Below are 15833 nucleotides of genomic sequence, written 5' to 3'. Positions count from 1 at the left end.
ACAAATATTCTGTAGTTAAAGGAATGCTAACCTTAGTCAGTTGGTAAAAAATATGTTTTTATTGCTGCACAGGATTTCAAAGTGGCTGCACCCATTAGTTGCTACATCTTTTCAACTACCAATTAAAATGTTGGTATTTCATTTTACTTAAATTTATTTTTTAAAGAGAATACATATATATACAAATAGATCCTAAACAATGGAGGCAGATCTATATGATGAGTTTGGTAATTACATTGGTCCAGAACTGCCAAGTGATGATGAAAGTGAGGAGGAAGCCTCTGATTCAGACAACGAGGAAGAGCAAGACGAGGTGCACAATTCTTTATCTTTTATAATTCAAAATAAGCCCTCCCAAGATAAAATGGGATCACCAAACATACTATATGCCAACTTTAGACAGAACACTCTCAATTTCTTCTCTCTATATCTTAGCATTTACATATCCTATCAGGATAGAGTGGATAAGCATAGTGAATTCCACCAAAGTAAATATAATACAGCAAATCCTTTTGTAACCATTACTTCTTATAAAGCAGTTACATTCGTTGTTCATTTTCAAAAAAGATTCCCCTGTAGGACATTGACCTATATCAGACGGTCACAAATTTGAGGAGCCACTGGACTGTTAGAAAACAATCAGATCAATCTTTTGATTCTAAGGTTCTTAGAAGGTGATTTGCCTTCTTTACTTCTTTAAATTTGTGAATATAATAACATTTTTTTCATTTCCTTCCAGTGCAATATCTCAATAAAAGATTAGTAGATATCCCAATATTGTTCTAAACATCAACCAAACTTTTTACATCTTTGTATCTTTGTCTTTGGTCTTAACGCTCTACACACTTTTCATATTTGTTACATAAATCACTAGGAAGACGAAGATATGGAAGAAAAAGATGAAGATCAAATTGAGACATCAACAGCAGTTGTGTTGCACGAGGTAGGCCAATTCAACAATAAAGATAATTTATTCATTTTTGTGGAAATGTATAAATGTTGACATTTCATTTTTCAGGATAAAAAGTATTATCCTACAGCTCAAGAAGTATATGGTCCTGAAGTAGAGGTAAATTTTTTCATACATTGACATGTTATGAAAATTAAAATTGACACATAGGTATTAATGTTATTTAAGTGTCCTGGCTCTTATCTAAAAAATGGAATCCTAAAGTGCTTAATCAAGATGGAATCTTTACCTTTTTTGACACTTGTTTTTGCAAAGATAAGTCAGCTTTTTCTACAGGCTTTCTTTCTATGCAGTCCAGAAGGCAAAAATTTAGATAACCAGGCCATTTCTTGAATAAAACTATGCCAGAGCTACAAAAAGCACCCGTTAAAAAAATTACGAGTGCTATGGTGTGTGAAAAATCGCACTCGTAAGCAAAATTTACAAGTGCGATGTGAATATCTGCAAGTGTGATTCACACTTAACTTTTTTTTGTTTACCACAACGTTATATGTTATTTAAGCTGTATAGAAATGAGGTTTAAGTCTTGCAAGAAATATGGGCCACCAAGAAGGTGTTTTCTTCAGCCACCTGGTGGTGAAAATATAAAAATACATTTCAATTATTGCACAACATCTTTTTTTCTGCTATTCAAAAAAATGTGGTGAAATTGCTTCAACTTTCTATTGCTTGCTAATGTTATGAGCTCTCTCTGAAACACAATGCTGGAGATCATTTTTCTTTTGTGTTGAATGTAATTCTAATCTATTTATATCTTTGCAATCACATTGAGCACATTGAAATGATTTGCTTCTGGTAATAGAGCAATATAGCAGGTATCATTTTTAGGTTTAATTGACATGTATTTCACAACCTAGTGCCCAGGACTTAATTATTAATTCCTGTTGAAAATATTGATAAATGTTAAAATAAATAGATAAATAGTATAGATGATAATTTTTTTTGTTATGTTCGCTACCTTCAAGCAACAGGTGGCCACAGAGAATATCAAAAATAAATATAAAATACAATTAATTAGACACACGCAACTATCTCCTTTTTAATTGCCGCCATTCATTTTATCATGCACACTGTGATTGCTGAGATATAAATAGATAACAAAATTCTATAAACATTAGAAAAGATTGTTCCGTACATCGCTGTTACAGACAACGCGTGATAAATATTATGTTGTTTATTTTCATGCTAAAAAAATACATAAAAAAACAGAATTTTTACTTTAGGTTTAATAGCCCTTTTCATCATTCTATAATATTTTAGAAAAAGAAAAAATTTACGAGTGCGATAAAAAGCACTCATAAATTTTTTTACCAGTGTGCGGGCGAGTGCGCGTGCGATCGCACTCGTCTCAAGGAATGGCCTGGATAACCATCCTTTTTTTAATTTTAGGGGATACTGAATTGAAAAGGGAACTTATTTAGTGTTAAATCAACTATTTACTATATGCAAATAGTATAAACCTTACTTTTACACTAAAAATATGATATGAATTGAATAACTTAACTAAAAAAATCATTTGAAGTTAATGAAATGTAAAAAATGTATTTTCAGACTATCGTCCAAGAAGAAGATGCACAACCATTGACAGGTTTGTGTTTGTGTTTGTGCAAACAAAAGATTGAGTTAAAAACTCAACAACAATTGCAAGTTTTGAGAAATATTTTTACAGAACATCTTTATCTGTTTTTATGTTGTTGCAATTTATAGAACCAATTATAAAACCAGTCAACAGAAAAAGATTTGCGTTGGTTGAACAGGAATTACCTTTAACTACATACGATATGGAGTTTCTTGCTGATCAGATGGACAATCCTGAACTTATACGCAGCGTTGCTCTGTTAGGAAATTTGCACTCAGGAAAGAGTAACTTTGTTGATGCACTATTTGAGCAAACGCATCCTGAATTAAATAAAAAAAAAGATGGGGATTTAAATTATACAGATACGCTATTTACAGAACGAGAGAGGGGCGTTGGTATTAAAAGTACACCTGTTACACTGATACTACCTGATTCGAAATCAAAGTCGTATTTGCTGAATGTTTTCGATACTCCAGGTATGATTGTTTACCTGCTGTTTTTAGAAAATATTTTGGTTTGAAGCTTTGCTTTGCTGTTTTCTTTTGTTGTTGTAATCTATGAACACTGTTAACATGATGCTTTAGAAAACAAAATGCTCTTGGACAGAGAAAGATTTGTTGCTGTATTTCTAATCATTGGAAAGAGATAATGTAAAAAATTACAAGAACACTAAAAATATAACTCCTAATTAAACTATCAAAGTTCCTGTTTTTTTCATTCTTTAAAGGGGCACTCCAGTGAAAAAAAATATTTGAAAAAAATGTTATTTTAATAAGAATATAACCTTGATGGAGGTCAGTGTCCTACAGGGGAACCTTTTTTGAAAATATACAACGAATGTAACTGCTTTATAAGAAGTAATGGTTACAGAAGGATAAAGTGGTAATATTTTAATATTTTAATATAGAAGTTTATTTCCTGGAGATCTCTTTTAAAAGAACTATCTGTGAAGTGCGCTAACCAAATATAAAAACTTTGATTGCTTGGTAGATCACCTGCACGACGTATTTTGTTTAGCCTTCACAGACCGGATTCTGTGAAAACTTACTTCTTTACACTTTTCTAATCGATTGGTACATTGAAACGCAGAGCAACTAGCCATTTTTTAAAGATTTAAATGTAAATTACATACAAAAAGTGATTTAATGTAAGCTATAGGTCTTAACATGAACCTTCTCTGCGCTTGCCTAAACTTTCTGCACGATGCGATGTCATTATTTATAATTGGGTCCAGTCCTAAATGAAATTGTGCCTGTCTGTTTTTTTATGAGAAAAAAATTGAATATGCGAAGGCTTATACAACAATTTTAAATAAGAAAAACAAGTAAAGTAAGTTTTTTTGATTTCTTATGCGTTTCTGAGTACGTATATAACAAAGAAGTGATTTTTACTGAAGTTCTCCTTTGATTTTGATTTTAAAATGTTTCTTTTTTAATCACGTTAAATATATGAAACCTTTCTACATACATATAAATAGTGAAAATATAAAATTGATACGAAAAAAACAAAACTTGTGTTTGTGTTCATGTTGTTGAATTTTTCTTTATAATTAGTTTCCAAAAACAGGTTTTTTCAGAATGTTAAGTTACATGTCCAGTTATTTTTTTATTATTATTTTACTCTAGTATATGTTTTAAAGGCCAGTGGTAAAACAATACAATTAGACTAACTGAGACTAGTTTTTGCCACAACTTTCTTCAATGAACACCTGTAGATTGCCATTAATATGTTTTTGTTGATTTTTTTAGGACATGTGAATTTTTCTGATGAAGTAACAGCTGCATTGCGATTATCTGATGGTGTAGTGATTTTTATTGATGCAGCTGATGGGGTAGGTCTTCTGCAAACTTTTTCCAGGTTGAGGTCAGACAGTGTCATAAAAAAATTAATATTTTTTGTGTAATTAGGTCATGATGAATGTGGAACGTCTATTAAAGCATGCAGTACAGGAGAAAGTGGCTATCACAATATGCATCAATAAAGTGAGGATTGTTTAGAAATTTAAAACATTTTTATGTAAAGCTGTATATATTAGATTTTTAGAACTGACATTTTAGCTGTTGTTGGCTGAAGTTTACCTTTTGTGAAAGATTTTAAATACCAGACCATTACTTGTTAATATAATATGAATGCTATATGTGCTGGTAGTGATCGAAATGTTTTAATTTCTAGAAAGAATATTAATTTATTGATGAATCAATAATTTAGTTTCTATAGTTTGTCTATGCAAATTATGGCTAAGCAAGGTTGAACAAACTTACAAATTGTGACCTCCCATGTAAAATTTTCTGTCCATTGGAATACAGCATAATTTAAAGTTAAAATCAAGTTAACAAGGTTTACTTCTGCTTTAGATCGACAGACTTATTTTGGAGCTGAAGTTGCCACCTGCTGATGCGTACTACAAATTGAAACATATTATTGATGAAGTCAATTCTCTTCTCAGGTTCGAAGTTCTTGTTTAGGAATAACAGTCTAGTTATAATTTTTTAAAGGAAACAGTGTACCTTTTGAGCATGATTTTCTCAATCACGATTATTTAGCGATAGTAAGTCAAAGTTTATTCATTCAAACATTACTAAAAAGCATTTTTAAATTCCTATCAAATGGTATAAAAATACTTTGAAAAATTGCAACTTTTAAAAAATACAGAGACATCTTTAAAACACCCTGGCTTTAAAGAAACAACTTCATTCACAAAACTGTTTCTGTATGTAATAGATGGTTAGCTATACAAAAACACCAATGCTACGAAAAAAAACATTTTAGGGATTTTTATTTTAAATATCACCCATTTTAAGCATACTCATCTTGACAGTGATGCTTTCACATCTTTGAGGCAATGAATATTTAGAATATTGTCCTTTTAAATTTAAATTTCTAAGGACTAATTATACTCAAGAGGATGGCGAGTGTTAATGAAAAAAATCACTCATAACCCTTATTGAACTTCCGTAAGCCCAATCAGATATAAAAACAACCTTCCAATTTGAAAAATCAGTAGTTTCACCATTGAAAAATTCATAAAAAAATAAAGTCAAATGAAAATCATGTAAAAATTTGTGCAGGGTAAAATTAGTATCAACAAAAACACTTCATTTATGCAGTTCATCAATTTGAAAACATTATTTTTAGACTGTTCGTGCTTGAATGAAAATTTTGAGTGAAATGTTGTACTTTTTTTTTTTTTTACTGTAGCGTATATGCAGAAGGCGAAGAGTATAATTTGGTTTCACCATTGTTGGGAAATGTATGCTTTGCAAGTGCACATTATCGCTTTTGCTTTACTCTTCAATCGTTTTCTAAACTTTACTGTGACACATATGGTAATTATTTTTTTATCCAATGTTGTTAATTCTCTGGAAAGCTTTGAAATAGATTTTAATTGATATTTGGATTTTTTATTATCCATATATCTTTCAGGTGGTGGTATCAGCTACATAGAGTTTGCAAAGCGTTTGTGGGGTGATGTTTACTTTAATGAAAAGACACGGCGTTTCACAAAAAAAGCTCCACTTACTACGTCACCTCGAAGTTTTGTGGAGTTTGTCTTGGAACCAATGTATAAATTATTCTCCCAAGTTGTGGGAGATGTAGACACAACTTTACCACAAGTGTTAAGTGAATTAGGTATGCCAAGATATTTTTATCCAATTCAAATATCAACTGGTAATTCCAGGCTGTTGTCAGTATAAATACATAAACAATCTGGCATATAATTTTGTATATAATTTTCTGTTCATTTTGCATTTTTACTGTGATTAACCCTATTTATCCTGGGTAAAAAGGATTTAATTCTATTACAAACTCGCTTTTCATTTTAACTCTAACAGGCCCAAAGTTGAACGGATTTAAATACTTTTGTGTGGAAATTTTATGAAAAAACACTGTAGAATTAGGAGTTTCCGTTTTGCTAAGTCCGGTGCTAAGTCGTCTTTACTTACCTGCAAATTGTAGTATTATGAGGGGTATTCACGTAAAAAAATATTTAACAAACTAAATACAGTTTATTCATTGCTCAGTAGTTAAACATGCTACCGTGATATCTTTGCAAAATTGGATTAAATTGTTTGCCAAGCCAATTATTTTCTTTTGCGATATACTATATTCCTGCTAAGTTAGATTCGCATATAGTTTAACCACTCAAAAGTTATTTGAGGGAGTTAAATCTACTTTCCAGGATATTTGATTTCCAAAATGCCCAGTATTTTAATAGGGTTAGTGTTTGTGTCTATTACCTGAGTGAGCAAGCAATAAGCGATAACCAAGGCAAGCAGTCTGATTGGTTAAAAAAAAGTTTTGCGCTACCTAATTATAATTGGCCAGTAATGGCTGCTGAAACATCATAGAGGCAATTAAATCTCAAATTTCAACATGGTAACTTTGATTGGAAACAAAACCTTAACTAACCTTTCAAAATGGTAATTAAAGACTTTGCATGTTTATCAACAACCAAAATATTTTGAAGCTTATGTCATTTTACAACACACCAATAGCATTTCATTGAAGAAAACTTTCCATATTAAATAGTTTAAAGGTGCATTTTCAACTTTTTACTCTAATTTATACTGAACTCTATATTTATATTTATTATATATATTTATATTTTGATGAGCAAACTATTCCTCTGATATCAGTGGACTTTAAACAGACTAAAATGCAGCCTTTGCAAACTCAAGCAATATTTTGATGTTGGTCAATATTTTCCAGTAATATCCTAATAAGCAGTTACTGTAGGCGTTCTATATAATATTTATTGTTTATAGGTATATACTTAACCAAAAGTGAGCTAAAATTAAACATCCGTCCACTGCTCAGACTTGTATGTAAAAGATTTTTTGGGGAATTTACTGGTAAGAAATATGCTATATTAGATGCAGTATTACAACAATAATAATTGTTGTTAGTGCTAGCAAGATCAATTTCAATAAGTTGAGTTTAATTAACTAACATATTTATTTTTAATCTATTTGATGCAACATTGAAACTGTATTGGTACTGTTCTTAACAAGAAGACAGGTTAAGTAGTTAAATTCATTTTTTAGGTTTTGTGGATATGTGTGTTCAACATGTTCCATCTCCTCTTTCTGCAGCCAGTAGTAAGGTAGGCAAGCATTTTTAAAAAATCAACTGCATCCACATAAGACAGCATAATAATAAAAGTTAATAATAAAAATTGTTTAACAAATTTTACACAAAGTTTAACTTTTAAAGTTATTTCAACTCCTTAAGATTCTTTTTTTTTTTTTAATTTTTGTAGTTTGTACTTTTGTGAATTCCAAGCTTTTAACATATTATTTTAGATTCGTCACTGTTACACTGGGCCGTATGATTCAGAAATAGCAGAAAGTATGATAGACTGCGATGCAGAAGGTCCACTGGTAGTACACACAACAAAACTGTACCCTTCAGAAGATGGTACACAGTTTTATGCATTTGGTAGAGTGTTTAGCGGGACTATTCACGCAGGACAACAAGTTCGAGTGCTTGGAGAAGGCTACACAATAGAGGATGAGGAAGATTCAAGAGTTAGCTCTGTTGGAAGACTTTGGGTTAACGAAGCAAGATACAAGGTTGAATTGAATCGTGTACCGGCTGGTAACTGGGTATTGATTGAAGGTATTGATGAACCTATAGTGAAAACAGCCACTGTTACCCAAATGCAAGGAACCGAAGATGTACGTCACAGTTTTATTTTTTTATGAGATTTTTTGTTAGTTCCATGTTCAATGCATGACATCAAGTCAATGTTCAATACTTGATCAGTGTCTTTACAAGTCTTTATTGCAAACTTATAATCTAATGCAATTTTTCTTATTTTCAGGTGTATATTTTCCGTCCTTTAAAATTTAATACCAATTCTGTCATAAAAATTGCAGTGGAACCTGTAAATCCTTCAGAATTACCCAAAATGTTGGATGGGTTAAGAAAAGTCAATAAAAGCTACCCATTGATAAATACAAAGGTTAGTTGTGGCAATTTCTATAGGATATTGTATCTAGTGATGTATCCATAGTATATTTGCTACCGTTTGACTAGTATGGGGCCCCAAATTTTTATCCCAAAAAATCAGAAATTTATGTATGCTCCTTATATGATGCTACTTATAATCTTTAAAATCCTTAAATCTTAATGTCTTTGTCAAATTAGTCGAGAGAGGTGAACTGAGAAGTTGCTGTGCTGCCTCACGGAGACTTTATTTAAGCAAGCGATATGACCAAAGTGGATACGTCACTCTCATCCCTGATTTACATCTACTTTTCTTTATCTGGTTCTACATACATGAAATAAATATCTAAAAAGTATGTCAATCAACTGTCCAGGATATGCCTGTCCACATGGATTTGTTTACACATGGATTTCTTTCAGGTTGAAGATTCAGGCGAACATGTTGTTTTAGGCACTGGCGAATTATATTTGGATTGTGTTATGCACGACTTAAGAAAAATGTATTCTGAAATAGGTATACTCTCGCCAGAGGTTTTTATTTTTTGTTGTTTGGTAGTATGACGTGTTGTCACTTTGTTAGCTCTTTATATGGACATCTATTGAGTTTGCACAACATTTTGAAATATTTATGGAATCTTTGACATCATTTAGAGAATTTATAAAATGTTTTAAATATATTTTAATTGACATGTTTTTTTTTTAGAAATTAAAGTAGCTGATCCAGTGGTCACTTTCTGTGAAACTGTTGTTGAAACTTCATCGTTAAAATGTTTTGCTGAATCACCTAATAAAAAGTAATACACAGTATTGCCAGAGGTTTTTTTAATAGAATCACGAGAATGTAAATGTCCTGTACCATGTCTTAGTTAAACTTGAGGGCGGGGTAAAAGCTCCTACAAAGTGCAACTAACAGATGTTTCACCAAGGACTCAATTCTGTTTGTAAAAAATAAATATGTGAATATTATATCAGACAAGGTATATCAGGTTGGTACACAGCTATTCCATTTAAGAGTAGACAGTCTATAACTGAGGATAGTTAGTGAGACCCAAATTAAACGGTTAGATAGGTCATGTATTTAAGACATTGAATGCTAGGATATTGAATTGTGGTTGTGTGTTTAAAAATCCAAATTGAGAAGGGAGCCAGTAAGATTTGAAAATCTTTATAAGTTGGTAATTGTAATGGTTTTATGAAGGTAGTTCACAACAATAATTTGGATGGAAAAATGTTTTTGATGTATAACAGTATAACAGTCTGATAAGTAAAGGATGTGTCTGTCAGTATAAATTGGCAGTTATCATTTTGTAAAGAATGTTCAGGAAGTTCGGAGAATTTAAGGCTGCGTCGGAAGGTATGAACGTGTGAGAATGTGGTAAGATATTTCAGTGCAGCGTGCATCAACTAGCTAGTAATAAACAGTGTAACAGTAAATCAAATGAACGATGAAAAATAATCTTCTAGAAGCTACTGATGAAATTTGCGGATGGACAAAAGAACCAGGAAGACATTGCCAAATTTAGTGATGGGGCTTTACTAGTGCATGATGTATGAAAAAGGAGAGGGTGTGTGAAAGATATGAGGGTCAACTGGTAGTAAGAAAGTAAACTTTATTACTAAGCATGAGAACAGCAGTGTATGAAGCGACAGCAGAAGCAGAAAAAATATTTTTATTGGAGTAATGGGAAAAGAAGATCAGTGTTATGAGGTGATCAGGATAGAAGGCTAAGAAGCATAGGAATAAAGGAAAGTTTGTCAGAAGTTCTCTCTCAGATTAAAGCTTGTTACAAGACTAATCAATCAGGTGTTATTTTAAAAGATAAATGATTGTGCCTTAGAAATATTTAACTATAGTGTGACACTACAATTGCTCAAATAGTCGCCGGACAGTATTGAAGAAATTTTGGTCATTTAAATTTAGAAAGATCTTTTGACAGTTTGCCCTGCAGATTATCATGGTGAAATTACGCGTAGTCGTATCTGGTTCATAATTTTCTAAGTGGAAAACTTTGTGTGGAGGTTGGTCTATTACTTACTTAGAGACTATAAAGGAGTTCATTGATAAGTTTTAAAAGTGGATGGTACTGCTAAAAGTTGAGGAATTTGGAGTGAGTGCAGCAAGAAGTAAAGATTTGATTGGTAGCAACGGGATTAACATGTTTTTAAAATTGGTGTAGTGCGAAGTTTGTAGACTTTCAGTGAAATATCCAGTCTTTAACCAACTGTATATTTTAAAAATATCTACGTACGACAAAAAACTGAGAAACGGAGGAGGAAAAGTGGCAGGGACATGTTTTCAATTACCCAAAATCTTACAACAGACTTTTTGACATAGCTGGAAACAACTTGTGGATTTCATAACTTCTTATTTGTATACTTTTCAGAAATAAACTGACGATGATTGCAGAACCTTTAGAAAAAGGAGTAGCTGAAGACATTGAAGCTGGTAAAGTTCAAATCTCATGGGACAAGTAAGTTCTATCTATGTATTGTGTTAAAATGATTACTGGAAGAGATATTGCTGGTGGAACTTCGTATCGGCGAAGATGTCCAATGAAATTTGTCTTGACAACGCACGAATAATACCAGCGTATCTTTTTATTAATTGTGATATTAATTAAGAATTTGCATCCACTTGAAATTATTTAAATATTATAGTAAAAACTTTCCGTAAATCGTCTATGCATTTTACCTTGTACAGAAAACGTCTGGGTGAATTTTTCCAAACTAAATACGATTGGGATCTGTTGGCAGCTCGTTCCATTTGGGCTTTTGGACCTGACGCAGCTGGCCCTAACATATTAGTAGACGATACATTACCCAGTGAGGTGCGTTGTTTAAATTATTGTAGCGTGTGTAGCTTGCTAATACACACAAAAGGCGGGTTTTTTGACGAATTTGGCTTGCTTTCTTTATAGGTTGACAAAAGTTTATTAAATTCTTGCAAAGATTACATCGTACAAGGCTTTCAATGGGGTACTCGGGAAGGTCCACTGTGCGACGAACGTAGGTCTTTTTCTCTTTATAGTGTAGTTTGTGTAGCAGTTGGCAGATTGCTTTAATAACAAGAAGTTCAAACCCCTCTCCGATTTAAATGTTGTATTTCTACTCCGCTGTTAACGTAGCCTATTTAAAATAATCTAATGCTTGTGAATAAATTTCCCATGATCTTGCTGTTTGCGTTTGAAAGTTTAAATTTTTTTTAGCTAACACTCACTTTCTCCTACACCTGTTTTTTATAAACAATGCTATATTTGAACAATCGCCTAAAAATTTGCTAAACAATTTGCTAAACAATTTGCTTGACAAATAATAGGGGACATAAGACATGTGTGAAATCTTCCGCACAACCCCTAATAAACAGTTCAGTTAATTGGTGCTTTGAGGATTAGGTGTTTAAAGAGATTTGCTTTCTTTTCAATGAATAACAAATTTTAATGTTCTGACTTTAAGCGTTTTCGTCTTGTTTTTTTAGAAATGAACAATGACTGAACAATTTTTTAAGGTGTTTTTTCCTACAAAGCTGTTTGTCAAACGTTTTCACGTGATATCACATTGTCTTATAGAGAAAAGGATGCAGTAACAAAACTTGAAAGTCTTTAAGACAAAAATTTACCATATTTGCTATCATTATTTTTTAGCTATTCGCAATGTCAAATTTAAAATTCTCGATGCATTAATCGGAGGCGATGTAATCAAAAGAGCTGGAGGTCAAATAATCCCTACAGCAAGGAGAGTTGCATATTCAGCGTTTTTACTGGTAAAATTCTTTATCCTCTTAAATAAAGAAATAATATAAAAGGTTATATTGAATTTCTGTTTAAGAGTGTTAACTAAGAGAGCTTGCTCCTACAAATGCTGCTGTCAATTTGCTTATTACCAAGAGAATCCTAGCTAGCTGCCTTTAAATCTTTACCGTATGTTGGTTTTTAGGCTATTCCCCGATTAATGGAGCCATACAATTTCGTTGAAGTGCAAGCGCCAGCAGATTGTGTTTCTTCAGTGTACACCGTGTTAGCTCGAAGGAGGTAAGGTTGGCTGTGTAATTGATAGAAACCAAAATAAGAATATTTTACTTGTTACATAAATTCGAATTTGTGATTATTTTGGGGTACCTTTTTCACAGTGTCAAGTCAGTTGACAAAATTTCATAATAAAGATTTCTAAATGCGAAATGAAAACCCTGTAATATACATTCAATTTACATACATTTACATACACGAAACATATAATTTTTACTGACAAAAATATGTTTGGAATGGGTAAAAAATTTAAGTTGCTTCAAAAAAATTGTTATCTTGAAGTATTATCGTGATATTTTTCAAAAACGTGACTTAAATGAATTTCTTTTTTAGGGGACATGTAACACAAGACGCGCCAGTCCCAGGCTCTCCGTTATACGTCATAAAAGCTTTTATACCTGCGATTGACTCGTTTGGTTTTGAGACAGATTTAAGGACACACACGCAAGGTCAAGCTTTTTGTTTGTCAGTTTTCCATCACTGGCAGGTAAGATGTTCTATCAGTTTGTTGTTTATTTCTTCATTTACTGATTTTTGTGTTTCGTTTTATTTTTGAGACGTGGTGTTAGGGCGGTTATTATATTTGTTACTGGGTGATAATAAGTACTAAATCAAATTTCTTTTTAACAAAACAGGATTAATAAATGGCAATAAGATGCATGGACTATTTATATTTTTACTGTCATCGTCCCATCTGTTAATTTTGCGTTGTTAGATGGCACCACAGAATCTTCACAAGTTTGTTTAAATCTTTTCAATTTGCTTTTCTTAGATCGTACCTGGTGATCCATTGGACAAAACGATAGTCATCAGACCTTTAGAATCGCAGCCTGCTACACATTTAGCGAGGGAATTTATGGTGAAAACGAGGCGACGAAAGGTCAGTTGTTTTAAGCTATACTCTCTTTTTTTTATAAGGTGACATATATTGCAGTGGCTGGTAAACACAACAAAACCCATGAGTTTTCTAAGCTGTTAAACAAATCCATTGTTTAGAGCTGGAGACAAAAAATAACAAATTTTCTTTTATTCTCACTTGTTTATTTTGCAGGGTCTTAGCGAGGATGTCAGTATAGGAAAGTTCTTCGACGATCCTATGTTGCTGGAGTTAGCAAGACAAGACGTTATGTTTAATTATCCGATGTGAATTAACTCACCACGTGGAGTTGTTTTGATGTGTGTGATGTGTGACATGATCTGAAAGAGATGTACCAACACGAAAGCAAGATAGAAAACACTCTATTTTACACCTTTAGTTTTTAGGAGTGAAGATTTTTCGTACAAGTAACAACTTTTGTAAAAGAAGTTGTTAAAATATATTTACAAACCCGTACTATTTTTTTTTAATTTAAACTAGTCGTTAGCCGGTGGAAAAATTCACAGGTTCGCCCGTCCTTTTTATACCGCACTGCGTGCGTCTCGCTACTTGCGCAGCTAAGCTACCATTTTGCGTGACAGACGGACAGACGTATACGGGTATTTTAATTTAAATTTCATGCTCTTACATAGAGAAAACCACGCTGGTTTCATTAACATATACGCTTTTTATGAGGCTCGTTCCTATTTCTTAGCATTTTTCAGCCTGATTTGTTCGTATTTTGTTCTTGATAGTGATAACACAACACACAGTCTCCATCTTATTCATGGAATTTTTATTTAAACTTCCAGGGGTCCCAGCCGGCATAAAATCATAAAAAATCATAAAATAAGCTATTTTTTTCTCGAAAATCATAAAATTAGCATAAAATTGATTTATTGGCATAAAATATCATAATTTTTGTACATGTGTTCTCCAAAGTTTTGTTTACGCATTTTTTTTATTATTTTTGTTTGCTCTTTACTCAGCATTTATTATTCTCATGACATTTCTCAGAGTTTTATGAAGCAATTATAAAAGTCGAGAAGAGAAAAGAACAACTTTTTTTAAGGTTTTAGTAATTACAATAGTGATTGAACACCGTCCAAAGTGGGAAAAAAGCTATCCTTGGCTCAGTTTAGGTAAAAATTTTCATTTCATTGTAAAATTTAAAGTATTCAAAATTGACAACAGTGGTTTTTCTCAAGTAAAATCACATGCAAAGTGTCATGGATTTTGGGTCAAAATAAGTTTTTCTTTAACAGTTCAAAGGGTGTTCTCTAAAACATGTTTAGTAATAATCGTTTTGTGAGAGTATCTAGAATAAAATGTCATGATTTCTGAAACAAATTTGAGAGAAAAACCGTTAGACTTGATTGATCTGGCTCTGAGATCAGTGAAGGCGTAGTCATAAGAAAGAGAGGCTTAAGACTTACACTATGCTGATGGCATTCTTTTTCAGGTTTGTTATAATTCTGTTTGTCGTTAGTGACATTAACTTTAACCTGATTGTGTTTGAAGCTAATTTTATTTTGTTTTTTGTTTTTCCTCAACAGGTCAAAGGGTTTTCTTTAAAATGTGTTTGGTTAACGTTTTCTGAGATTAAAGGGTCTCAAGACACGGATTTCAGAAACAAATTTTAGAGGCAAACCCGTAGACTTATATGATTTAACCGAGGAATGAGCCTTGGTGTTAGCACTAGTTAGCAGTATAGACTGACAAAGCAAATTCAAAGCACTTTTTATGTGTCTACCAAGTTTTCCAAGGGTTATCCAGTTTTTTGTTGGTTACTTAGCGTCTAATAGTGGGAATGATTGTACGACGGGTCAAGATGTGGCTATTGACTGCTATTGACTGCTTCTCAATGAACAAACAAATTTTGAAAAAATGCTTAGGAAATTAGTAAAACATTTTCTGCTAATGTTCGCTTTATTAAGGTGAATTTAACGAAAGACCAGAAAATTCATTGGTTTTTAGAGGTCCGCTTATAGTGGTCGCGCTAAGATTCGTCCCTCAACCTCGTCCCCTCGACCGACATAGGCCCTGCGAACAACGTTGATTTGTCCATGACACTGCCTGTCTTGAGGGAGATTCCGCTGTATAAAAAAACAGATAAACGCAATTCACAAACCTGGTCAAATTATACGTTAACACAGCCAGTTTCTAAATTTGCCACCGCAAGTAATTGCATAGGCTATTTCTATATCAGATTCACATATTTTGAACTGGTTGAAGTTCAATCGCAAATGTTCGTAGTGGACTTAGATTATTTGGTTAAGTCCAAACAACCTCGATCCCAGGGCCTGTAGTGTTTTTGATATGACGCGTACGCGTTTTATCCTCATATCAAAAACAGCTAAAGGCCCTGGGATCAAGGTTGAAGTCCAAACTCTTGTGCTAATTGTTGCTGATGTCAGCATGGTCATTGGGCCACAACGTGGATTATTTAGTTGTGCG

General features: G+C 32.6%; 1 protein-coding gene across 1 annotated transcript; it reads left to right on the top strand.

Annotated features, from left to right (window-relative positions):
• Positions 1 to 135: 135 nt before the first annotated feature.
• On the top strand, positions 136 to 13853 carry LOC130621564 (116 kDa U5 small nuclear ribonucleoprotein component-like). The gene is made up of 24 exons (XM_057436868.1): positions 136 to 313; positions 875 to 943; positions 1019 to 1069; positions 2522 to 2558; positions 2678 to 3025; positions 4298 to 4380; positions 4457 to 4531; positions 4904 to 4995; positions 5748 to 5875; positions 5973 to 6179; positions 7316 to 7402; positions 7595 to 7653; positions 7853 to 8227; positions 8374 to 8514; positions 8919 to 9012; positions 9202 to 9292; positions 10883 to 10969; positions 11200 to 11326; positions 11417 to 11504; positions 12140 to 12258; positions 12432 to 12526; positions 12854 to 13007; positions 13293 to 13400; positions 13572 to 13853. Exons 1-24 carry the CDS (start codon positions 200 to 202, stop codon positions 13665 to 13667), a joined length of 2925 nt encoding a protein of 974 aa, XP_057292851.1. The 5' UTR covers positions 136 to 199; the 3' UTR covers positions 13668 to 13853.
• The last annotated feature ends 1980 nt before the right edge of the window (positions 13854 to 15833 follow it).

The sequence above is a fragment of the Hydractinia symbiolongicarpus genome, chromosome 12, assembly GCF_029227915.1.
Source record: "Hydractinia symbiolongicarpus strain clone_291-10 chromosome 12, HSymV2.1, whole genome shotgun sequence".
Classification (NCBI taxonomy): Eukaryota; Metazoa; Cnidaria; class Hydrozoa; order Anthoathecata; family Hydractiniidae; genus Hydractinia; species Hydractinia symbiolongicarpus.
The sequence above is the reverse complement of the archived record's forward strand: the minus strand, read 5'-3'. Positions and strand labels throughout refer to the sequence as shown.

Bases quoted from the DNA above. Each gene is read 5' to 3' on its own strand.
- LOC130621564 (XM_057436868.1), top strand. From the start codon at position 200: ATGGAGGCAGATCTATATGATGAGTTTGGTAATTACATTGGTCCAGAA. The intron at 3,026-4,297 runs GTATGATTGTTT...TGATTTTTTTAG, and splicing joins GAATGTTTTCGATACTCCAG to GACATGTGAATTTTTCTGAT. The intron at 13,008-13,292 runs GTAAGATGTTCT...TGCTTTTCTTAG, and splicing joins CAGTTTTCCATCACTGGCAG to ATCGTACCTGGTGATCCATT.